Genomic DNA, 25,429 nt, shown 5'->3' on the forward strand with positions numbered 1-25,429 from the left:
GGAAACTTTTCAAAATAAAGAGTGAGGGGAAAAATGTCTTGTTTGAACTACTGTTATTCAAGAGTTCAATAATCTTCCAAAACTGCATACAGAAACTTGGAGAAGGAAACCAACATTCACTGAGCACTTAATATGCACCACACACTCTTAACATCTTTGGCTTCAGTCAACCCTCAAATGGGATTATTATTACTCCCATTTTACAGAGAAGAAAACTGAGGTTCAGAGAGGTAGAGTGACAAGTCCAATAGTAAGTGAGTGCCGGAGTTCAAAGCAAAGTCTGTCAGGATACAAGGCCATGCTCTTCCACTCCGTAACATCTTTGCTGTACTCTTCTCCCTTCCCTGCCTCTGTGTTTTCTCAGTCCAAAATTTATTATATCCAGTGAACTTGAACAGATTAGAAATCTATGTTCCATAATAATTCTCAATATTCAACAACCATTAAACAATCAGATTGAACCATGCTTCTGCCCTTCACTAAAGACAGAAAAACTGATGGGAAAGTACAAAAATAGGGATGACATTTCCCGTTCCTATGGGCCATAACATGTACAGACTAGAAGGGACTTTGATAAGAGATTAACCATACAAAACCGAGTAATGTGGAGTAAACAGGATAAGCAATAAATGCAATTCCAACAGACTGTTTTGAAGACAGCCTAAAAAGACTATACCATTATGAAAAAGAAAGTATATCGCTGAAATCTAAAAGGCACAAAGGACAGCTAGGATAAACACCAGCATTCAGCGTGTTCCTTTAAATTTCAAGGAAATTACTTCCGAGCAAATAAAAAACCAACCTTAGTGGACTGGTGGTCAACATATGAAATTTCATATCCCAAAAAATGTTTTAATAGGGATTGAGAAAAGGCTTAGATGATTTGTAAGTGAAACTCCAGAGTTTACTGAATGGAATAATAATAGGTAACACACTGTGTCAGGCACTGTTCTAAAATAAGTTAATTCATTTAATCCTCAGAGCAATGCTATGAGATAGGCACTAGTATTATTCCTATTTTACAGATGGGGAAACTAAGACCAGAGAAGTTAAGTAACTTGTCCAAGATCACACAGCTGGTAAGTAGTGGGGCTAGGATCCTAGCCCAGTGGGGATGGCTCCAGAGTCCATACTTTTAACCACTGCTCTACACTGCCTTTCAAAGAAAGAAATTGTTGGTTATTTACCCTTAATCTTTCAAAATGAGAGATTGATGCCACACGGCCAACTAACAAACTTTCTATGAGAGACAGAATACTGCCTCAGTCCCAAAGGTGTGATGCGTTCTTCTCAGACACAAACCAGGTTTGGAGGAAATACCCAAACAGTTCATTCTTTCAGTTCCACACTGCTTTACTGGAGAAATGGGAAACCCACTGATCAGGACTAGAAAATGAAATGAGAAGCAACTGCTAAAGTGAGTTGGTTTACTTTAAATGTGTGCATTTGGGGCTTCTCTGGGGGTGCAGTGGATAAGAATCTGCCTGCCAATGCAGGGGACCAAGGTTTGATCCCTGGCCCGGGAAGATCCCCCATGCCGCGAAGCAACTAAGCCCATGCGCCACAATACTGAGCCCGCGCTCTAGAGCCCGTGAGTCACAACTACTGAAGCCCGCGTGCCTCGAGCCTGTGCTCGGCAAGAAGAGAAGCCACCGCAATGAGAAGCCCGCGCACTGCAACCAAGAGTAGCCCCCGCTCGCCGCACTACAGAAAGACTGCGCGCAGCAGCGAAGACCCAACACAGCCAAAAATAAAACTTAAAAAAATATTTTTTTTATGTGTGCATTTGCAGCTTATTGTCAGTGACAGAATTTGGCGTAAAGCATTCAAGTTTTTTCCCAAGCTGCCAGCATTTTCTGATGCAATCCCATCTCTATCAGCTTTGGAAAGGAGGGCAAAGCAGCAGCAGAGTTGAAAACCAAACAAGTGCTGGCCCAGCCCCCTTAAGGAACCTAGATTCCTTGCACGTGTACAGAGAGGACAATTTCCAGAACCAAAGGAATCCTTGGGCACTACAAAGGCTCCGAGTGGCAGAATTTTTAGTAACCTTCACAGCACAGGCAAATTACATGCGCTGGCATCCTTTAATCCCAGCCTATGGGCATTCCTAACATGTAACAGCTCAGAGGAACCTAGATTCTGAGGAGCCTCAGCAGTTCAGCAAGCTAAGCGGGTTAAGGCAGGAAAGGAGGGCCCACCCCACCACCAGGACACTCTCCACACTCCAGAATTTCCGACAGTGAGAAGACCAGAATTAGCCCTAGATATTTCTCACGTTTTACAATCTGGACATCTCTCTGAATCATTCACTCTGCTAACGGAAGCTGGTCTGGGGAACTCACAACTCCTCTATGTGCAATTCCTGTAACAGAATGATCATGAAGAATAAAAGAGTAATAAGAAACACTAAGCCGTATTCTTCCAAGGAAGGAACTGAAATACCAGGAGGCCGCTGAGAAGTCCACAGGTGTTTCAAGCAGGTGAGAGATGAGTGATGAGGTCCAGGTTGAAACCAGTTTCTTCCTCCTCTGTCTAATCCTAACTAAACTTAAACATGTAGGGCCAGCTAGTGGACTCACACGCAGCCGGGTTCAAACCCAGGCTTAATCAGGCAACTGATTTGCGGCGCGTTACAGACCCTGCAAAATGGCGGTTAATAGCCCGTACTTCATAAAGGTTGTAATGAGCATTAAACGAGATAATAAGCGTAATTTGTCTCCCGCATGACAGCACACACTCCGTAATTGCAAGGTACCGCTTACCCCATCCTCCTCACCTCAGCCCACCCCACCTTTGGACTACAAACGCCTACAGAGGCCTTAGCATCCACTGCTTCCTGACAGCAGACGGACAGGCAGGAGCACTGGTCCTCAAGGTCCCCCGACTGGAGTGGGATTCGGCTGATTCTGTGGCTGAAAAGCTAGAGCTCCTGGCCAAGAAAACCTAACTGTGGGCAGCAAAGACGGATCACCAACCAAAAGCTCGGTGGCGTCGGTTGATTACAGTGAGTCCACTTCCTACCAACGCACTGAGAGGGTCCAAGTACATTCCCCCCCCTCCAACTTGGCAGGGGAAACGCAAAGGTGACTAAAGACGAAGAGGCTGGCAGCGGGGCCACCCAGAAGGCTGAGGCTGCGAGAGAGAGGGAACCCTGATGGAGTAAGGCCTATCCCGAGAGGGAAGGGCCGGGAACGATCCAGCCTCTCTCACCCCTCTCCTCAAGCAGGGGCCCTCGCAGCTCAAGCCTGGGGGGCCTCTCAAGGGTCCCGCCACCGACCTCGCCAAGTACAAGTGGGACCCGAGGGGCTGGCAGGCGGGAAGTGGAGGGGGCCCTCGGGCGCCCCCGGGCCCCTGCTCGGGAATGTGGTCAAGGAGGGGTCACGCGGGGAGGGGCCGGGCGGCGAAGACCCGGGGAGGGGCGGGGCCCCGGAGGGGGCAAGAGGTCGGAGCCCCCGGCTTCCGAGGCTCAGGGTCCCCACCGGGCTCCCAGCCACCCGCCGAGCGCCCCCTCCAGCGGGGTCCCCGCCAGTACAGCGGGGCAGTCCCACTACCCTCACCTGGCTCGGCTGCTCTGCCTGCTCCGAAGACGCCATCTTTCTGAGGCCTGACTAGTCTATCGCCGCTGGGCGAGGCTTCTCCCAAGCACCCTCGCTCTCGCTCTCTCGCCCAGACTAAAGTAGCCGGAACTGAGCTGTCGATGGGGGACGCCCGGGGAGGAGAGGGGAGCTCCCACGTCCCCCACACCGCTTACTGTTTCCATTAGGTCTCTGCTTTCCAGCAAGAACGATGCCTGTCCTTTTTGCTTTCTTATATGTATATTATACTTATTGAATTAAATCTCTGCCCATCTTCACAGTACCTTGGGCACATGTAGGGACACCCTAAGTATTTAATAAATGAACGAATGTGAAGAAACCTGGAAATTAATTAATTAACTGATGGTTCAGTCGGGTGCCTACCATTTGCCAGGCACTTTGGTAGCCGCGAGAAATAAAAAGATGCAAGACTCAACCCCTGCTCTCAAGTCTAGGCCAAATACACACACACACACACACACACGCAATTACATCTTGGAGCTAGGAGTCTGATAACGGTATGCAGGTCTATTAGGAGAACTCGGAAGAGGGGGCTTTTTGGAGAGGAGAGGCTTCTACGAACCGTTTTCACTTTATAGCGGTTGAGTTGTTAGATTTTAAGCTAATTGTGAAATTATACGAAAGGGTTGCATACATTAGAACTATCAGTCAGTTACATTGCAGTTGGTTTTTGATCAATGATGGTGTATTCAAAAGGGTTGCCTCAGTTAACAATTCCTCCTACCAAACAATTTTACATGTCTTTTTCTCATAATATCTGATTTCCTTTAATAAACAAAATATGAAAGAGATTGACCCTGAATGAATACGGGCTGATAATTATTCCTTGTTTATATAGAATGCCCCCCCTTTTAAAAAAATTTTATTTATTTATTTATTTATGGCTGTGTTGGGTCTTCGTTTCTGTGCGAGGGCTTTCTCTAGTTGCGGCAAGTGGGGGCCACTCTTCATCGCGGTGCGCGGAGAATGCCCCTTTTTAAGCAAGGAAACTTTCTGATAATTTTTAAATTATTACTTTAATCTTAAATGTTAGTTTTTCAGGAGTGAAAAACACAGACTTTTCCATAAGTAACAGTATTAGAACAAAGACAAATATATTGTCAAGCAGCATCTAAACAATCTCAACAGTGATGTGGTTCGCATTTACCCTTTTGTCTCTGGTTTCTTTGAGACCTTAATGTTTAATCTAGTTATTTAAGCATTTCGTTCCGAGGTCCCAACCCAATTTGCAGAGCTGAAGCAGGGAATCGAAAGAGTGGAGCTATTTCCGTGCCTAGCACAGCCATGGCTTGTGGTCCCAAGAAGCACCTGAAGCGCGTAGCAGCTCCAAAGCATTGGATGCTGGATAAACTGACTGGTGTGTTTGCTCCTCGTCCATCTACCGGTCCCCACAATCTGAGGGAATGTCTCCCTCTAGTTGTTTTCCTAAGGAACAGACTTAAATATGCCCTAACAGGAGATGAAGTAAAGAAGATCTGCATGCAGCGTTTCGTTAAGATTGATGGCAAGGTCCGCACTGATATAACCTACCCTGCTGGTTTTATGGATGTCATCAGCATTGACAAGACTGGAGAGAATTTTCGTCTGATCTATGACACCAAGGGTCGCTTTGCTGTTCATCGTATTACACCTGAGGAGGCCAAGTATAAGTTATGCAAAGTGAGAAAGGTCTTTATGGGGACAAAAGGAATCCCTCATCTGGTGACCCATGATGCTCGCACCATCCGCTACCCTGATACCCTCATCAAGGTGAATGACACCATTCAGATTGATTTGGAGACTGGCAAGATTACTGATTTCATCAAATTTGACACTGGTAACCTGTGCATGGTGACTGGAGGTGCTAACCTGGGAAGAATTGGTGTGATCACTAACCGGGAGAGACATCCTGGTTCTTTTGATGCAGTTCCTGTGAAAGATGCCAACAGCAATAGCTTTGCCACGCAGCTCTCCAACATTTTTGTTATTGGCAAAGGCAACAAACCATGGATCTCTCTTCCTCGTGGAAAGGGTATCCGCCTTACCATTGCTGAGGAGAGAGACAAGAGACTGGCAGCCAAACAGAGCAGTGGATAAAATTATCTCTAAGTGACGTGATTGGGAAAGTCTTTGTACTTATAGATAATACTACATAATTAAAACCCTCTTTAGTGTTAAAAAAAAAAAGAGTGGAAATGTGCGAGTACCTTATGCTTCTCTGTTATGTTTTCAGCCAGACTGAAAGCTACACTCATCACTTTTTAAAACTGACTTCCTTCAGATCAGCGTGAAGGTTGGGACATTTTATAGATTTGTTCAGGTTGGAAAGGAAAAACAAGTTAACACAGTACAATGACACTGCTTTATGTATTAATATCTTGCATCTATCTATATATATAGAAAGGAGTGCTGTAACAATTCAAGGGAGTATACGGGCATGTCCTTCATAATACAAAATAAATCCCTGTTGACCTCATTTTGAACGCGCGAATGCAACTCCTTAATATAAGGCAGAAAAAAAAAAACACCTCCGGCGTCTGGATTGCGCGACCTAAGTCGGCTTTGAACCCACAGACTACAGCTCCCGGCATGCCCCCGGGGCCGCAGGGAATTAGCTGCAACTAGAACTACATCTCCCGGCGTGCCTTGGTCCCACGCGTGATTTGCTACAGCGAGAACTACATCTCCCGGCATGCCGTGGGGGTGGAGTTGAGTAGGACTCCCGCGCCCAGCCCCCCTGACGTCCCCGCGTTGGTCAGGTCAGACCGTGAAGATGACGGAGGTGGTCGGGGGACCCAGCGTTCCAGAACCCAGCGAGATCCGGGCTCTAAAGCAGTGTCTCCTGTGTCGCAACCACAGCAGGGAACAGCACGGCGTGGCGGCCTCCTGCCTCGAGGAGCTGAGGAGCAAGGGTTGGCACGGGACGGGGGCGAGGACTTGGGGGGACGGGGGCGAGGACTTGGGGGGCCGGGGCCCGGGCTGAAGGGACCCGGTGAGAGGTGGGGATGTCCGGTGGGGCAAGGCGGGGTCAGGAGAGGCGACTTGGGGCTTCTTGTCTCTCGAGTGGAGCCTTGGAACAGAGATGACTCAGGTGGGTCAGAGATGACTCAGGTGGGTATGGCGACTTAGCAGTTTCATAGCGTTTTCCGGCACTTTAACTTAATTTATCTTGTGTGAGATTCATATGGTGGAGAGGCAGACGGGAAAAAATATGCGAATTAAGACATACTCTACTTCGGTGCCTCGCCTCAGATGACTCAGATTTTGGATCGAACTCAGTCCACTGTATTCCTGCCACTCAGGCTCCCTAAGGTTGTACTGGGTCCCCCAGCTGAGCCTATGGCGGGGTGGGAGCGGGTTTCCACAGTCAGCTCTGGCAGGTACCTGTGCGGTAAAGAGGGAGCTCTTACCGACCATCCGGGAGGGCCAGACAAGGAACGTCTGTTGTGAGTGACCGAGCTGACAGAAATTCTGAGCCGCATACCGTTACTAGCTGCCTGACCTTGCACTTAACCATTTCTCCATCCCCAGTTTTCTCATCAGCAAAGTGGGTGTATTTCCAGCCCTGATCCACAGGACTGGGACTCTGGAAGGAGATGAGATATTCAAATGACTTACACGTTGCTGGCCTGTAGCAGGAAATTGCTTACCCAAAGAAGTTCTATTGGTTAAACGTGTGTGTCATCCCCGGGCATGTAGTGGACGTGTGTGTCAGCGTGTTCAGGGCTTCCTCCCAGGGTCACCAAGCCCAATAGATATCAGACAGATGTCTTTCAGAGATGCAGGAACAGCCAAAGCACTCTAAATGCTTTAGTGACATGGTTTTTGCCATATAAGTGTTTACATATTTTTTGCTTGGCATGAAGTTGCTTAAGTTTTAGTGCCCCATCCGTGCGGTGGCTGGATGCATTTGGCACAGAGGCTTATGTAAGTGCTTGTGTTTCTGGAGCTCGGCCTATACAAGGCTTGCTGTTCTATTTGGGTGGAAGACAGCATTGCCCAATGATCTTTGTAGTCTCTTGGCTACTTCTCTGCCTACTCTAGTCCCATGAGCATTTTAGGCATTGCCATTACTAAATGGGATGGTACAGACCTGCCCTGGACAAAGCCTCTTGCCCAGTGATCATAAAGATGAAAAGCTACTGTTACAAACTTCTGCCTTCTGCTTCTCTTATACTTTCCTATAGGTTAGTAAGGCTGCCAAGAAAGATACTGTGAGAACATAAAGTCATTTTTTTCTTTTCTTTTTTATAATTTTCTTCTTTTCTTTTTCTCTTTTTTCTTTGTGACATTTGACACATGGGAGAATTTGAGTAGACCACTGAGGAAATGAATGAAAGACTGCTTGTTCTCAAGGAATCAAATCAGACTTTGGTTTGTTGTTCATCCAAGAAAAGGCTCAAGTGCATCCTAATGTGGGTATAGAGTAGCTGGAAGAAAAACACATTTTCAAGAGCCAGACTGTGTGGGTTGAAATGCCGGCTCTGCCACTTACTGTGTGACCTTGGGCAAATTACTTAACTTCTCTGAGCCTTGGGCTTGACATCCGTAAAAATGGGAGTAACAATAGTATCTGCGTTATAGGATTTTTAGGAGATTAAATGCTGTATGTGAAAAGCACTTAGTACAGTACCAGGGACATGGTAAGTGTTATATTAGTACTAGTGGTCATCATTATAGTTATTATAGTTATTATTACCAGGGATTTTTCTAGGCTCTGGGGGCATACTTTTTTAAAAAAATTTATTTTTGGCTGCACTGGGTCTTCGTTGCTGCGTGGGGGCTTTCTCTAGTTGAGGCAAGCGGGGGCTACTCTTCGCTGCGGTGCGCGGGCTTCTCATTGCAGTGGCTTCTCTTGTTGCGGAGCACAGGTTCTAGGCGTGTGGGTTTCAGTAGTTGCGGCACACGGGCTCAGCAGTTCTGGCTCGCGGGCTCTAGAGCACAGGCTCAGTAGTTGTGGCACATGGGCTTAGTTGCTCCGTGGCATGTGGGATCTTCTTGGACCAGGGCTCAAACCTGTGTCCCATGTATTGGCACAGATTCTTAACCACTGTGCCACCAGGGAAGTCCCGGGGCATACATATTGAGAGTGCAAGGACAGATGTAATTTCCCTATGGATACTTGTCAATTACCAAATATTTTATTCCTCTCAGCTTGTGACATTCTGGCCATTGACAAGTCCCTGGCACCAGTCACCCTGGTCCTGGCAGAGGATGGCACCATAGTGGATGATGACGATTACTTCCTGTGTCTTCCTGCCAATACTAAGTTTGTGGCACTGGCTGGGAATGAGAAGTGGGCGTACAACAATTCAGGTAAGAAATGCTGGCCGTATATACTATATACTATCCATCATGATTTATTTTACTACATAGGCACCTGGTTGCTGTTTGGTTGGCTGTTTTAAGCATTTATGCAGCAAACGTTTACTGAGCACCTTCTGTATACCAGAGCGGTGCTGAGTCTGGGGATGAAGATGAATGAGACGGGCTCAGTTCTCAAATAACTCACAGACCGACAGCAACTAAAATGCAGCAAGGGAGAGAGATCTGTGCCGCAGGTTGGGTCAGACTGTCTGGTCTGAATCCTGGCTCTGCCATTTACTAGCCATGTGACCTTGAGCAAATTATCTAACATTTCAGCCCCATATTGAGATAATAATTACAGTACCTGTCTCCTAGCGTTGTTGTAAGGATACTAGAACATAGTACATATCAAGCCAGGGCTTCTCAACAGTCCTACTGACATTTTGGGCCGGAGAATTCTTTGTTGTGGGGTTGCTGTCCTGTGTCTTGCAGGATGTTTAGCAGCATCGCTGGCCTTTACCTGCTAGGTGTCAGTAGCATCTCCTCACCCTAATTGTGACAACCAAAAATGCCTCTAGACATTGGCAAATGTCTACTGGGGGTGGGATGGGCAAAATCACTCCCAGTTGAGAGCCACTGATAGAAAGCATTTAGATCTTACCTGGTACACAGTAAGACAAATAAATATTACCTGTCACCATCATTAGCATCATCCTCACTGGAAATACAAAGGGAACTAATATTGACGGGCAAGGATCAAAGAGCTAAAGAAGTGTCTTGAGGAAAGTCCCTAGGCCACTAAAGTGAGGAAGTCACCCTTCAGCGATGGCTTTCCCAGCCACCTTTGTACTTGGGCCCAAGGGACAGTGAACAGTGGCTGCAGCTGCTCCAGTCAAGGATAAGACCCATCCCCAAGCACAGGAGAAGTGCTGATGAGGATGAATGTTTTTGCATACAGAAATAGAACACACCCACAGACACAAAAACTAACCTAGGGCTTCCCTGGTGGCGCAGTGGTTGAGAATCCGCCTGCCGATGCGGGGGACGCGGGTTCGTGCCCCGGTCCGGGAGGATCCCACATGCCGTGGAGCGGCTGGGCCTGTGAGCCATGGCCGCTGGGCCTGCGCATCCGGAGCCTGTGCTCTGCGACTGGAGAGGCCACAGCAGTGAGAGGCCCGCGTACTGCAAAAAAAAAAAAAAAAAAAAACTAACCTAAAGGGAAGTGTGACAGTATCCTGGGTATGCATAAGCATACATTGGATTTAAGTGGCTTCCTTCCATAAAAGAATACAGAGCAGTTTCACACAGAAATAAATGGAAGATGGGGACTTCCCTGGTGGTCCACTGGTAAAAAAAATCCACCTTCCAATGAAGGGGATGTGGGTTCGATCCCTGGTCAGGGAACTAAGGTCCCATATGCCACGGGGCAACTAAGCCCTCGCGCCACAGCTACTGAGCCTGCACGCCACAACTAGAGAGCCCACACGCCACAACTAGAGAGCTCACGTGCCACAAACTACAGAGCCCATGTGCTCTGGAGCCCATGCGCCACAACTAGAGAGAAGCCCACGCACCGCAGCGAATGATCCCTCATGCCAAAGATCCCCGCATGCTGCAGCCAAAAAAAAAAAAAAAGAAAGAAATGGAAGATGGAACAAGAGGGAAAATTAAGGTCCTAGATGGGGATTGGCTTCCCCATGAATCCCTGAGAAAAGGTGCTTCCTTCACCATCTAAATTATTCTAAGTGATCTGTCGGAAGGATGTGCCGACATCCTCGAGATCTGAGTTGGAGGAGGAAGTGAAAACAGCACTTCCGGTTAATCTGACTCTGACCGGCATTTTCTCCCATGTATCAGATGGAGGTACGGCTTGGATTACCCAAGAGTCCTTTGACAGAGATGAAACAGACAGCGGGGCAGGGTTGAAGTGGAAGAATGTGGCCAGGCAGCTGAAAGAAGACCTGTCCAGCATCATCCTCCTGTCCGAGGAGGACCTCCAAGTAAGCCTCCTCCACAACCCATAGCCACGTTCCTCCAGCCTGTGCTTCCCCCAGCGCCTTAGTTGCCATGCATCCTGCCATAATTTCATTGCTTCTTAATTTTTAAGTAATTCTTAGATGACAACCAAGGTTTTTCATTTTCTAATTCTCTCACCTAGAGTAGGAAATTTTCACCCCTCACCCTGCATCAGAATCACCAGTGGAGCTTTTTAAAAACACAGACGCCAAGGCCCCACCTAGACCCATTTAGGCCCAAGGCGTGGGTCAAGGATGTACTGCTAAAGAATGCAGACTAAATCTTAGCTCCATCTCTATGACTTTGAACCGGCAACTTAGCCTCCCTGCTTATGTTTCCTCTCCAGTAGAACTAGGATAAAAATAGTATTGTTAACTCAAAAAAATATTTATTGAGCCTCTGTCCTCTGCCTGACACAGTTCTATGCACAGGGGTGCAATGGTGAACAAGCCAGACACAGTCCCTGCTCTAATGGAACTCAAGTCCTGGTGGAAGGAGGCAGACAAAATAAGCAGCATGTCAGACAGGGCAGTGTGCCAAGAGTGGCGGGAAGGCTCCTGGAAGGAGGCGACCTTGTGGTGATTTTTTACACTTGTATATTTATTGTGAATAAATCATATTAATGCTTTCACATGGTTCAAAATCCAAGAGGTATAGAAGGATACACAGGTAGCCAGAAAGTAAATCAACCCAAATGTCCGTCAGCTGATAACTAGATAAATAAAATGTGGTGTATCCAAACAATGGACTATATTAGTCAGCCATAAAAAGGAATGGAGTATTAATACATGCTACAGCATGGATAAAACTTGAAAACATTATGCTAAGTGAAAGAAGCCAGACATGAAAGGCCACATATTTTATGATTGCATTTATATGAAATGGCCAGAATACACAAGTCCATAGAAATAGAAGGTAGATTAGTGGTTGCCTAGGGATGGGGTTGGTGGGGAGTTTTGAGGAGGAATAAGGAGGAACTACTAATGGGTACAGTTCTTTCTGGGTTGGCGAATATGTTCTAAGACTGATTGTGGTGGTGACTGCACTATCACAAGAAGACCACTAATTATACTGAAACCCACTGAATTATACATTTTATATGGGTGAATTGTATAGTATATTAACTATATCTCGATAAAGCTGGGTTTTTGGGGGGTTTTTTTGGCCACGGGGCATGTGGGATCTTAGTTCCCCGACCAGGAATTGAAGCCACGTCTCCTGCATTGGAAGCATGGAGTCTTAACCACTGGACTATCAGGGAAATCCCTCAATTAAGCTGTTTAGAAAAAAAAGGATATACAGGAAAAGTCTGACTCCTGCCTCCAGCCACCCAACTTCCCCTTCCTGGAGACAACCAATCTGTCAGTTTCCCATTCCAGAGATATTTTATATACAAACAAACACATAAGTGTTTTCACCTCCTCCCCTATATCACACAAGTGGAAGCATCTCTACTCTGTTTTATTTTTTTTTAATTTATTTATTTATATTTGGCTGTGTTGGGTCTTCGTTGCTGAGCGCAGGCTTTCTCTAGTTGCAGTGAGCGGGGGCCACTCCTCATTGTGGTGCGCGGGCTTCTCATTGCAGTGGCTTCTCGTTGCAGAGCATGGGCTCTAAGCGCACGGGCTTCAGTAGTTGTGGCACACGGGCTCAGTAGTTGTGGCTCCTGGGCTCTAGAGCACAGGCTCAGTAGTTGTGGCACACGGGCTTAGTTGCTCCACAGCATGTGGGATCTTCCCGGACCAGGGCTCAAACGTGTGACTCCTGCGTTGGCAGGCAGATTCTTAACCACTGTGCCACCAGGGAAGCCCTCTGCTCTGTCTTAAAGAAAGATTTGGAAAGTATTCCAGATCAGTTTATAAAAGACATCCTCACCTCTTTTTCACCACTGCATAATATTCCATTTCATGTCTGTACCATGACTTATTTAATGAGACTCCCCCACTGGGGGACATGTGGGTGTCATCAGTCTTGCTCTTCTAGTCAGTGGTGCAAAAAGCTTAGATCAGTGTCATTTTTCACACATGCTTGTGCATAGAATAAATTCATAGAATTTAGTTGAGAAACATTGGCAGGTCCCAAGAGGAGACCCTGAAGGACAAGAGGAAGCTTGTCATGGAAAGGTTGGGGCCAGAGTGTTCCAGGCAGAGGGAGGGCAGGAGCAAGCTTGATTTTTTTTCTTTCTTGTTTTTTCTTTTTCTTATTTATTTATTTATTTATTTATTTTTGTGGTATGTGTGCCTCTCACTGTTGTGGCCTCTCCCGTTGCGGAGCACAGATTCCGGACACGCAGGCTCAGTGGCCATGGCTCACGGGCCTAGCCACTCCGCGGCACGTGGGATCTTCCCAGACCAGGGCACGAACCCGTGTCCCCTGCATCGGCAGGCGGACTCTCAACCACTGCGCCACCAGGGAAGCCCTGTTTTTTCTTTTTTATGAAACAGAAAGGGGGGACTTCCCTGGCGGTCCAGTGGTTAAGACTCTGCGCTTCCACTGCAGGGGGTGTAGGTTCGATCCCTGGTTGGGGAATTAAGATCCCACATGCCCTGTGGCCAAAAAAAAAAAGAAACAGAAAGGGGTCATGAGATCCCTTCCCATCCCAACAGACTAGTATATTATGATACCCCTAGAATAAGGAGCACAGCAGTCCTTACCAAAATAGGGATACCAGAATATCAGTGAGCCTGGCCCTGACAGCTAGGCTCCACAGGGAAGCTTAGGACAGGAGCTGGCAGAGGCTGGCCATGCGACAGGTAGAGGAAAGGTACCACCATCTCGGGGACCATGGGGAGTGAGAACAGATGGGAGGGAAGGGAGGAGCCCAGGGATCAATTACACAGCGTCCTGAGGATTAGAACTGACTGATCCTAGGGACGTTATTAACTGCTCTTGCCTCATTTTCCTAATCTGGTATGGTGGTGGTAATACTAGTACTTACCTCAGAAGTTTGTACCTCTTGAATTTTGAGCCTTATGAATGTATATTAATACTACTTGTTCGAAAATTGATGCAATATGAAAGTTAAGGATAACTCATAAAGTCACCTCTTCAAAGAGGCCTTTCCCAATCTAGAGCAGCCCACCTCGTCACTTTCTGTCCTAAGCGTTTTACATCAATTTTCTCACTGATACATAGTAAGTGCTTGAGAAATGCAAACGCTTATTATTGCATTTCTTATTAAGCTCCATATTCTAATCTGCAGCTGAAGTTAGATTTATTCTCCAAGAATTTCAACAGTTTGATCTTTCTCTTATGAAGACTATTTTATTTTTTATTATTTTTTAAATTATTATGTTTTTAAATTTATTTTTGTCTGCCTTGGGTCTTCATTGCAAGCACGTGGGCTTTCTCTACTTGTGGCGAGCAGGGGCTACTCTTCGTTGCAGCGCACGGGCTTCTCATTGCGGTGGCTTCTCTTGTTGTGGAGCACGGGCTGTAGGTGCGCAGGCTTCAGTTGTGGCATGAGGGCTCAAGTAGCTGTGGCGCACGGGCTTAGTTGCTCCACGACATATGGGATCTTCCCAGACAAGGGCTCGAACCCGTGTCCCCTGAATTGGCAGGCGGATTCTTAACCACTGCACCACCAGGGAAGCCCTGAAGACTATTTTTAATCTAATGCTGTATATGTCAAAAGATTGAGCCTTCTTAAGATCTAGGGTATGATAAGTGAGGTCTCCCTTATTTCACAGACTGAACACGTCATTTAAAAGCTGAGTAGTTTATATTTGAAAAATAGTCGTTCAAAGTACGAACATGTATAATAAAAATGTTTAACGTTAAAATCATTAGAAAGCGGGGCTTCCCTGGTGGCGCAGTGGTTGAGAGTCCGCCTGCCGATGCAGGGGACACGGGTTTGTGCCCCGGTCCAGGAAGATCCCACATGCGCGGAGCGGCTGGGCCCGTGAGCCAAGGCCGCTGGGCCTGCGCATCCGGAGCCTGTGCTCCACAGTGGGAGGGGCCCCAACAGTGAGAGGCCCGCGTACCGCAAAAAAAAAAAAAAAAAAATCATCAGAAAGACTTTTGCTTGAAATAGCCTCATACTGATTCATTGTACAAGTGATCATACACCTCCTCCTTTATATTCTGTACAATGTAGAATGGGTTATTTAATATCAGGATTTTGTTTTGTTTTAATTTTTATTTGGTGTATTGTTATTTACAATATTGTTTTAGTTTCTGCTGTACAGCAAAGTGAATCAGTTATACATATACATATATCCACTCTTTTTTAGATTCTTTTCCCAAATAGGTCATTATGGAGTATTGAGTAGAGTTCCCTGTGCTGTACAGTAGGTCATTATTAGTTATCTATTTTGTATATAGTAGTGTGTATATGTCAATCCCAGTCTCCCAGTTTACCCCTCCTCCCCCTTCCCCCCAGTAACCATAAGTTTGTTTTCTACATCTGTGACTCTATTTCTGTTTGTTTTGTTTTTAATAAGGCACTAAGGCAATATTTTCCTAATTTTTTCACCAGAGGAAAACTGAAAAAATTACATGCCTCTTTCCTGACTTTCAGGCAGCCATATTAGGTAACTTTGGGAACTAGATGTAATGAGTCTGCGAAATTGATGTATTTGAGAGCTATAACATCACGTTTAGAAAGTACTTTCCGATTTCTTAAAGTCCGTATTTGTTTGTCAGATGCTTATTGATGTCCCATGTTCAGAGCTGGCTCAGGAACTCAGCCAAAGTCGTGTCGCAGTCCAGGGGCTCCAGAACACCCTCCAGCAGGTCCTTGACCAGAGGGAGGAAGCCCGTCAGTCCAAGCAGCTCTTGGAGCTTTACCTCCGGGCTTTGGAGAAGGAGGGCAGCATCCTGTTGAAGCAGCAAGGTAGGATTCATCGGCTGGGGGAGTTACACTTAGAACTCAGTAGAGCCTCTCCTTGAGAGAGAGCCAGATGCTTACCATGTGGTCAAGAACAGTGAAACCACAGCTGCTGGCATCTTGAGATGACAGGCTTCTGTCTGCCCAGCTGCCTGCTCTGGCTGGATGTTGGTATGGGTGTATGTGTACATGGTGTGCTGATCTCTGTCTCACATCTGCTTTGCAGAGTCCAAAGCTGGCCTCGGTGATGAGAGGGATGCAGTTGACACGGGTATTGGAGAGAGCTCCTCCGAAACTGCACTTACGAGCCAGATCCTTAATGCGCTGAAGGAGAAACCCGCGCCAGAGCTGAGTTTGTCTAGTAAAGATTTGGAGGTGGGCGAGCACCAGGGACCCTGACCTTTGCAAGGAGAGGCTTGTATCAGGTTTTTTTCACCTCTGCAGACCTTGAATCATAGCTGTCAATTTGCCCATTATTATGCAAAGCATTTGCAAACATCTCATTTAATCCAAATCTTAAACAAAATGGGTGCCCTCCCTCAGATCATCAAACATTATTTTCTGATCCAAAGTAGGTAATGAAATGTCTGACCCCGACAGGGAGGAATAGCAGGACTCAGGCTTCTGAGATGCGTCTGTCAGTGGTTGAAAAAGATCCATAGGCCATGGAAGCACATAAAATATCCTTGAGAGAGGCCCACTCGAGGGGATCATCTTGTGCCCTCAGACCAGGGAACTGGAGGCTTGATGAAGGGAACACATCAAAGTGGGTGCTCCTGCTTTCTTTCCTTTTTTTTGGGGGGGGGATTTGCTGTAGCTTGTGTTTTTGTTTCATCAGTTGTTTCAGTTATTTTATTTTTATTTTTTATTTTATTTTATTTTTGGCCATGGCGAGTGGCATGTGGGATCTTAGTTCCCCGACCAGGGATAGAACCTGTGCCCCCTGCAGTGGGAGTGCAGAATCTTAACCACTGGGCTGCCAGGGAAGTCCCTGGGTGCTCCTTCTTATGCTTCACCCTTGCCCCTGTTCCCAGTACTTCCTTGGTGTAGCTAAAAGGGAAGGAAGCTGTACTGACTTGAGCTTGGCTAAATTTCCTGTGAGCGGAGGACTTTATTGTTGCTCCAAGTAAACTACTCTCTAGATGTCCTTTCCTGTTGGTGTTGTATGGTGAGAAGAGGCCTGTGACAATTGAATATGAAGGAGACCTGGCATTTCAGCATAAAGACATGACATAGACTGATATTGCCGATTCTCACCCCCCTAAAGAAAATTACGAGAGCAGCAGAGGTGCTGGTTCTTAATGGTTCTTACTCTTGCCGCAGTTGGTTGCCAAGGAGGACCCTAAAGCACTGGCTGTTGCTTTGAACTGGGACATAAAGAAGACGGAAGCTGTTCAACAGACCTGTAATCAGGAACTTAGCCTGCGCCTCCAGCAGGTACAGAGCTTGTATTCTCTGAGGAGCATTTCAGCAAGGAGGAGTTCGCTGCCTGGAGCAGTGCAGAATCCCAAACAAGCCAGACGAGACCCCACCTAGCCGGCAGCCAGAAGCATGCCAAAGAAAACCAGTGTGACCAGTGTCAGTGTCAGTAAATACCTTCAGCCTAACCTCTGTAGCTCCCTACATACTCCTCTACCCCCTGCCTTCGAGAATGTTCTCCTGGAACAGGCTGGAAGACAGGCTTCATGCCCTTTCCAGAAAAGCTATTCCAGATCTCCACATGGACTCTCTGACCTATTTTGAACCATAGAGCTGCACCAGCAATATCCCACCTCCTCTAACTGCAAGTTCTTATGTTCTCTGACAGTAGTTGTAAAGGGCAGGGAAAAGAAATTGTCATATTTCAGACCCACTATTTTTTTTTAACTTTTTTTTTCTTCTACATCAGATAAATGGTATATCTCTTTCAAGATTCAATCTGTTGAACTATGCAACCATCATAGTAATAGACCCACTATTCTTATTCTAAAGATGGAACTGCAGAATTTTAAACACAAAATAACAGTAGAGAAGATGACATATCAGAGTGTTGATTATGGCCACAAACTTGTTTCTCAAGGAATTTTTTCGTTTGTTTTAAAGGCACGTATTAAATTTGCAGACCATAGGGACATATGGAGAGTAATTCACCATTTCTAATATCTAATTCAGTATTGTGAAATTATATGCATTACCACAGTGAAACTTTTCAGTTTTCTAATGTGTTTTATCAGCAGGGGGTATAAAACGGTCATTAAATCAGTCTCCATGAGATATGACTCCAGGTCTCTCTGGGTGCAAAGCAGAGACTTCTGGTTTATATTCCCCGTTTCTGTACAAGCTTGTTCTTCGGATTTTGTAATCTACAATGCAGTCTCTTTGCAGGGAAAAGATAATTAGTTACTGACTTATTTGACTTACTTTTTAAGCATACTTAGAGGAAAACAGAATGCTATTAACAGATACATTGGCTAATTATTAAGTAAAGAAATATAACGATAAGTAAGTCCTAGGGCGAGGGAGAGGTACAGAAAACAAACAGAACAAAAAGAACTGTTTCCTTCTGCTGTGCCCTTCCTCAAGGAGGACTCAGACCTATGCAGCGTGCTCTTACTAATGCCTTACGTATTTGGTTCTCACTTATTAGCCCCAATATTTCTTTTTTAATAGCATATTTTATAATGCCTTCTTAATTATCCTTAAATGAAAGCCAGAGCTGATAACCTACCTATGTGCATACCTTCATCAACATAATACCCCCAAATGTAGTATTTCAGAAGAAATAAAGGAAAATAATTTCCAACAAAATGGTGTGTATCTCAGTGTCACTTTCTGGAGATGACCATACGAAAGGCACAATGAAGCTGTCAGATGCGTGTACTTACCCACTGAATTACTGTGAATCTGTTAAGAGGCAGCCAGGCGCGGTGTGTAGTGACTGTCAACTCAAATACCACAAGCAGCATTGCCCTTTATAATGGGATTTCCCAAAACAGTGATGTTCTGGACAGAGTAACACATCTATCCTCGATTTACAAGGTGGCTGCATTCTTGACAGATCCAGGGAACGTTAAAACTGGAAAAAATACTTTGTATTTACATATAAAAGAGAATTAGGTTTGGGGCTAATTTGGAAGAGGTTTTCATCCCTATGATGTATTTACATATAAAAGAGAATTAGGTTTGGGGCTAATTTGGAAGAGGTTTTCATCCCTATGAACATCCAGAATGACATATAAAAGTCAGGTGGGGGCGGGGCTTCCCTGGAGGTGCAGTGGTTGAGACTCCGCCTGCCGATGCAGGGGACACAGGTTCGTGCCCTGGTCCGGGAAGATCCCACATGCCACGGAGCGGCTGGGCCCGTGAGCCACGGCCACTGAGCCTGCAAGTCTGGAGCCTGTGCTCCGCAACGGGAGAGGCCACAACAGTGAGAGGCCCGCATACCGCAAAAAAAAAAAAAAAAAAAGGGGGGGGGGGAAGTCACGTGGGATATGGGATGATTCTTCATTGTGTGGAACAGTCATGTGCTTTGCAGGAAGAGGAGCATCCTACATCCTACCCCACCCACTCAATGCCAGTAGCAACCTCCAGGTATTGAGGCAACTGAAAACAGCCCCACACATTTTCAGAATGCCCCTGGAGGGGTAGTAATGCCAGTTGAGGATTTTTATAGCAGTTTGTAGTCTGCTCTGTGCCAGCACCTACCACATTGGACCCTCAAAACTGAGTGAGCTAATAAGCAGGGCATGGCTTGTCGCCTCTCATTTTATGCATGAGCAAAGTTGTGCTCAGGGAGGGTCAATGACTTGCCTCATGTCACAAGGCTAATTGGAGGGCCAGGGTTCAAAGGCAGGTCTTCTGGTTCTAATTCCAGTGTTCTTTCTACTTATTTGTATTTTCTCTTAAGTCCACATAGTCTTTCCTACTCTACATCCAGATGACTGGTTTTGTTAATACCAGTGGAATAAGTTGGAGTCAGCTCCAACTGGAAAAGGCCTAATATGTCTGCAACATGACTGCCCAAAGATTTCTAACTGTAGTCACTGTGCTGGTGGTGTAAGAGAAGTAAATCAGCCTTGTGAACGCTGTGTAGTTAGCCCAGTAGTAAAGGAAGCCTGTATGCCAGAAATGATAGAATAGCATCTCTATTCACCAATTCTGTCAACATTTCCATCTTTGCCCTGCTGAATGAAAAATGTTTTCTTATTTCTGTCAAATACACAGTAGAGCTTTAGTTGACTGGCCTGGGTGTTGGTATTGGTCTTCTGTACTTGAAACAAACCCACCAAGCATCTCAGCTGCATAGGAGAGTGGAAAAAGAACTATGGGTTTTGGAGTGAGACAGACCGACGTTGAGTCTAACCTTATGGGACAGTAGTTTCCAAAAATGTAAGGTTAGCCTAAGGCCCCAAGATTAAAAGGGTTAAATGAAGTTAAGTATGAGGAAGAGCATAGAACCCAGCACAGAGTCAGTGTAGGGAATGGTTCCCTTTCACCGCCCCAGGGCCAGAGATGGGGGCAGGAGCAAAGACCTTCCTTGGTCTGCAAACCCTAGACCAAATGTGGAGTGACAGTTATTTTGCCCCAGCTGCCGCTTACCTTCCTTACACCACGGTGCCTCCAGGCCTTCTAGAATAGAAATGTAGCAGCACAGCAATATGTCTAAAAATAGGAGAGGAGAGAGAGAGCACGGCATGCCTGTTCTTATGTTAGGAGAAAAGAACGTCAAAGAAAGCAACTGGGACTAATGAACTCTACATTAGCCATATTCCATTCTTTCAACTCAAGTCAAATGTCGGTCCCCATTAGGCAACTGGCTTTGACAGGAGCTGTGCTAATTACCACTTACCAACCTTTAATTTCTGGGTAAAAGAAAAAGGAAAAAAACTAATGGATTTTTCATTTTCCAGAGAGAAAGGAATAAAATAATAGTCTTAAAAAATACATTAATTACAAGAATTACTAATGTACCTTTACTAACCAGATTTTTAAATTTCCTAATTATCTAGTCTTTTATTATCTTTTTTTTTTTTTTTTGCCTTCAGGGTTTTTTTCTTATTTTGTTGTACTTATAGGGTTTTGCCTTAAATTATTTTGGCTGTGTCTTATATTACTTGAGGTTTTTAAGTAATAAAGGGGAGGGGTGGAGTCCTCCATCCTATTTGGAAGCTTCCAATGAAGGGAACAGATTCACTCCTCCCCAGGAGCTGCATTAAATTTTCAGATTGCAGATCCTTAAAGTTAGCTGTTTGCTCAAACTAAGTCAGACAACACTTCCACAATTATAAGGAAATGAACCAACAGGTTAATGCAGGGCTATGGGATTTTCTTCGGTATTTTCTAATATCATGTTACAAGAACTATCACCAAGAAAATTCTAGCTTTTTCTCCAGCTTACAGTTATTTTAATAAGACAAACACGTATCTGTTCACTTAACTATTTAATTATAAATAGAAAGGATAACTTCGTGTTAATTTTTATTAGGGTTATAAGAAGCTAGAAATAGTGGGTTGCCCAGCTGTGCTTTGCCTCTTCCTTCCTAGTCTAGAAACAGAAAACTTCTTTTTCAGAGCTAAATGACATTTCCTCTTCTGATTTGTTCAAAATCGAATCCCTGTCTCTATCGAAGAAGCTGCTGTTATTAAGATGTGGGTTATCCCTTCAGCAGGCGCTGTCAATTCAAGGTGTTTACGTATCTCCCATGAGCTTACTGGTCTGACTTTCCACTGAAATGGTTTGCTGTCAGCACTGACATATGAATACTATGAAAGGATTTCTGTCGAATGCTTATACCACATCAGTTCTTCCTTAGCAGTTAAGGATCTATTCTGGTGAAATACTGGAAATAAATGCAAGAGAATGAATTAGAAGCTGTCCAGGTCTTGATGTCCTAGATCTACACATTCGACTATATTGAACTACACAAAGGTAGATTTTAAGATGGTAGGAAATCAACCTAATTTACCCATTTTACCCTAATTTATTAATCATGAGCATTTTACTCTAGTCTGACATGCAGTTGATGCCAGTTAACATTTTATCAAGGCCACTGAACTAAGGTAGGCTTAAACTTGATGAATCTCCTGGCAGTGTCATTAGCATAGCTTCATTTCCTTCAGACATTACTTAGTTAAAAGTTACAGGGCCATCCCTGGTGGTCCGGTGGTTAAGACTCCGTGCTTCCACTGCAGGGTCACAGGTTCGATCCCTGGTCAGGGAACTAAGATCCCGCATGCTACACGGTGCGGCCAGAAAAAAAAAAAGTTACAATCTCCAGTCTTAAGAACTGTGTATGTATGACCCCAACTGAAACTGAAAAACAGTGAGCATGCTTTTCTTCTAGAAGAATCTTCAGTTCTGAAGGTTAGCTGGCCTTTCAGGCAGGCATCTTCCACCAGTGCACTGACCTGATTACTGGTCTCTGAAAGCTGCTGTGTTTGGAAATGTGGATGCTATTAAGGCACTTCCATCCCATTATACTTTACTCAGCTAGTAATTATGAATATGAGCTCAGCTCTGTGGAAAACAGAATGGAACGGTCAGCAGTCATACTCCGTGAGTCTGCTCCCCTTGTGTCCAGAGAAGAAAATATCACAATACCCTCCAGCCAGCCTTTGCCGGTTTTCCTGATAATAGCCCTGACCCTCAGAAACTTTCTGTAACTCCAGGTTTGAATCTCTAAGCTTCAAAGTTTAGCATCTGAAAAACCTCTTGCTGGAAGTTTTCTTTAGAGTCTGTGATTCAAGAGCCATAAACAATACGTATAATCAAGGAAGGATTTCAGGGCTACAGGGGAGAACTGAAATTTGATTAGGGTTTGGAACTGAGCACTTGTTTACTCCTGCCTTCATCTCAGGGGACCCAGATGCTGGTCCACATGGGGCTCGACAGTCGCTCTGCATTATATCACACAGAAAGGAATCTCCCCCTCGTTTACCCACCATTCACTCACTTCTGTGGGAAATTACTGAGGAAAGGGAAAATATAACAATTATACACATATCAATACATATGCATCGGTCTCCAAATGAAGTCCGGATCCTGTGACTCTGGAAGTCCTTGTATTAGCAGTGGAGGCAATTAGGCTACAGGCTGGGCAGCAGCACTGCTCACTATGCTTGACCTGAAATAAGCCTGAAGCTCTCCTCCATAAAAAGAATTGTAACAAATTAATATTAACTAGTTAAAATTAGTACAGGTACTGTTTTTTTTTTTGCGGTACGCGGGCCTCACTGCCGCGGCCTCTCCTGCTGCGGAGCACAGGCTCCAGACGCGCAAGCTCAGCGGCCATGGCTCATGGGCCTAGCTGCTCCGTGGCACTCAGGACCCTCCCGGACCGGGGCACGAACCCGTGTACCCTGCATCGGCAGGCGGATTCCCAACCACTGCGCCACCAGGGAAGCCCCAGTACAGGTACTTTTTAACAGCAGTTTCGAATGTAACTTTTATAAGCATGTCAACATGATGTTGTCTGCCTAATAGCGTGGCATTTGTTTTTAAATTAATTTTAGCTAAAACATGAGGAACAATCATTTTGTTCTTTGAGCACAATGTTAAAAATTGCTTTTAATATGAGGGGAAATATTGTTTAAATTAGACAGTTGTGTTTTTCTTTTGTGGTACGCGGGCCTCTCACCGCTGTGGCCTCTCGTGTTGCGGAGCACAGGCTCCAGACACGCAGGCTCAGCGGCCATGGCTCACGGGCGCAGCCGCTCCGCGGCATGTGGGATCTTCCTGGACTGAGGCATGAACCCGTGTCCCCTGCATCGGCAGGCGGACTCTCAACCACTGCGCCACCAGGGAAGCCCTAAATTAGACAGTTTATATCAAAATAAACTGTAATGTTATTCTGAACACTTAAATATGTAGCTTTTAGCTATTTTAAATCAAAGCAAGGAAGACAAGGACAGAACCACCTCTAAGCACATAATGAAGGTGGAAGGAAAGCCCCATGGCTGCATTGACGATAACGGAAAAAGCCACAAAAATCTTTATCAAAAATACTCTCTTTGGGTTCCACATTACTCAAGACACTCAGTATTGGGTGTTTTTGGAGTTTAAATAAAAACTAATTTTCAAATTACACGGGAAAGAGAAGACAACTGCATAAAGAAGAAAGATCACGGCTGATGAATACATTTTTATTCAGATCCATCCTTACACTTCTTTGCATGAGTAATCATGGGTGGGGTTTTATTTGCAGGAGGAGAAGGTCTTCCAGTAGAAATTCTTGCAGGGCGTTTCATCTCGGCAAGTGGACTGTTGGAGGGGCAGGACTTCCTGCCGTTTAAACACCTCCCTGGCTTCCCCTCCTAAAAAGGACACTGCCCTGGCCTGGGAGGCCCACTCATACCACCACGCAAGGAAAGTCAACAGCTGTTTTTCTTTATTTCTGCCACTTCCTGTATATGCTTTTAAAAAGAAGCAGAGGACAAAGGAAAGACAAATCAACCACCTGGTTCAGCCAGCATTACGATACATAATTCCTTAAAAAAAAAAATGCTCCAGAACAATAAATCACATTTCTATTTAAAGGATAAGTTAAGAGAACACCTTAACGAAATTGCTCTAATTAGAGAAAAGAAGTTGAAATTTTTCAATCAAGGAAACTCTGCTTGTTTTGCCCCTAATCTTGGCTGAGGTTCTTAATTAGAAGAGGTCAAGAAATCTATCATTTTCCCTGACAAGTGACTGGCAGCTAAGAAGCCCCCCAAGGTGGATCAGGCTAATTTAGCTTGGTTTTCCCATCTCTGGTCTTCCTCCTGGCTGTCCACAAATTGCTTTTCGAGAGAGATCAGCTTGAGACGTTATATTCTGGCTTTTCAAACTCCTTAGAAAGCTTCTAGGAGTAATCTGATGATGAATGACTTGTCTGGAACTCATCTGATAAGTTCAGAGAAAAATCCATTTTTAATGGTCAACTTTATGTACTCTTTCTTGGAACTTTTTCAAAATGGGAAAAAGAGAAAAATAAGTCATGTCATGAAATTACAAATTCTCACAATGGAAAACGTAATGATGTCAATTAATCTCAGCCAGTGAGAACATGTGCTGTATATATAAATTAAGATTCTAGAAGTATGTGTGACTAATACCACAGTGGCAGCTCCATGACTGCACTGCAATAGACTGCTGTAATCACTAAATGTTTCAAAGACTAGCAGATGGAGACTGCTAGCTCGAAGAAGCTCCCCTTAGTTTCAGAGCTTTCTAACAAACTTCCTAACAACTGAAGGTAAACAAGAATCAATGGTCTATACGGACATCACGGCACAGGGCAGCTGAGGGGCACACTGCAGAGTCCAGCCCTGCAGTCTGTCCTGTACACACTCAGCCGTGGAGATGCTGGGGAATCCATAGGGGTGGCCAAATGTGCCAAGGAAAGAGACAGCCCACAAGTAGGTCAGCATGCGGCCGAGTCAGACTACTCACCCCACTGTCACGGCCGGCGAGGCCGCCCTCCAGGGGAAGGGCAGCGGCGGCAGGCAGAGGGGCGGCAGCATCCTCAGGCTGACTGGCACTTCTCTCCAGCCCTGCGGCTGCTCATCCTGCTTGGCAGCCCCGAAATCAGTGTGTTGTGGACTTGGGTCTCTTCTTTGGAGACCAGGGGGTTATTTTAAGCTCAACCTGCAGCTGTGTTTTTGTATATATGCCTGTCTAAAGCCTGTACCCCCTCTTCCTTCACACTCAAGCAGTGACGCATAAGCCTGAGCAATCAGTGCC

General features: G+C 45.4%; 4 protein-coding genes and 1 non-coding gene across 8 annotated transcripts in view; 2 read left to right on the forward strand and 3 right to left on the reverse strand.

Annotated features, from left to right (window-relative positions):
* The window catches only part of PEX14 (peroxisomal biogenesis factor 14), a 144,337-nt gene extending 140,707 nt beyond the window's left edge, over positions 1–3,630 (reverse strand). The window contains exon 1 of one of the 3 annotated variants that reach the window (XM_073796190.1): positions 3,558–3,630. In XM_073796190.1, coding sequence (XP_073652291.1) covers positions 3,558–3,593 — 36 coding nt within the window. In that variant the 5' untranslated portion in view covers positions 3,594–3,630. The remainder of the gene's footprint in view (positions 1–3,557) is intronic. The other 2 variants (XM_033843450.2, XM_073796181.1) reach the window with 2 other exon arrangements.
* A 1,235-nt stretch (positions 3,631–4,865) lies between these two features.
* On the forward strand, positions 4,866–5,699 carry LOC101332588 (small ribosomal subunit protein eS4, X isoform-like). Its single transcript, XM_019930833.3, has one exon. The coding sequence runs from the start codon at positions 4,881–4,883 to the stop codon at positions 5,670–5,672; it is 792 nt and encodes a 263-aa protein (XP_019786392.1). The 5' UTR covers positions 4,866–4,880; the 3' UTR covers positions 5,673–5,699.
* Positions 5,700–6,301: 602 nt separating this feature from the next.
* DFFA (DNA fragmentation factor subunit alpha) lies at positions 6,302–18,513 on the forward strand. Of its 2 annotated transcripts, none has more exons than XR_012328089.1 (6): positions 6,302–6,487; positions 8,730–8,891; positions 10,740–10,882; positions 15,543–15,732; positions 15,953–16,492; positions 17,050–17,110. XR_012328089.1 is itself a non-coding variant. In XM_019930889.3 (6 exons), the coding sequence occupies exons 1-6, from the start codon at positions 6,349–6,351 to the stop codon at positions 17,260–17,262; spliced, it is 996 nt and encodes a 331-aa protein (XP_019786448.1). In that variant the 5' UTR covers positions 6,303–6,348; the 3' UTR covers positions 17,263–18,513. The 2 variants fall into 2 exon arrangements, 1 of the variants encoding a protein (XP_019786448.1); XM_019930889.3 differs by having other exon boundaries at positions 6,303–6,487; positions 15,953–16,101; positions 17,050–18,513.
* LOC117309980 (small nucleolar RNA SNORD77) lies at positions 17,604–17,672 on the reverse strand. Its single transcript, XR_004524255.1, has one exon. It is a non-coding gene; the product is annotated as a small nucleolar RNA SNORD77 (small nucleolar RNA).
* Positions 18,514–23,833: 5,320 nt separating the features above from the next.
* Positions 23,834–25,116, reverse strand: CORT (cortistatin). The gene is given in 3 exon segments (XM_073805154.1): positions 23,834–24,084; positions 24,087–24,117; positions 24,967–25,116. Coding segments are annotated over 3 exon segments (366 nt in total). The 3' UTR covers positions 23,834–23,899.
* Positions 25,117–25,429: the final 313 nt, after the last annotated feature.

Source organism: Tursiops truncatus, chromosome 1 (assembly GCF_011762595.2).
Source record: "Tursiops truncatus isolate mTurTru1 chromosome 1, mTurTru1.mat.Y, whole genome shotgun sequence".
In the NCBI taxonomy this organism is placed as follows: domain Eukaryota; kingdom Metazoa; phylum Chordata; class Mammalia; order Artiodactyla; family Delphinidae; genus Tursiops; species Tursiops truncatus.

Excerpts from the sequence above, each read along its gene's own strand:
- LOC101332588 (XM_019930833.3), top strand. The coding sequence starts at position 4,881 with ATGGCTTGTGGTCCCAAGAAGCACCTGAAGCGCGTAGCAGCTCCAAAG.
- DFFA (XM_019930889.3), top strand. The coding sequence starts at position 6,349 with ATGACGGAGGTGGTCGGGGGACCCAGCGTTCCAGAACCCAGCGAGATC. Across the intron at positions 8,892-10,739 it reads GTGGGCGTACAACAATTCAG|ATGGAGGTACGGCTTGGATT; the intron begins GTAAGAAATGCT and ends CCCATGTATCAG. Across the intron at positions 10,883-15,542 it reads TGTCCGAGGAGGACCTCCAA|ATGCTTATTGATGTCCCATG; the intron begins GTAAGCCTCCTC and ends TTTGTTTGTCAG.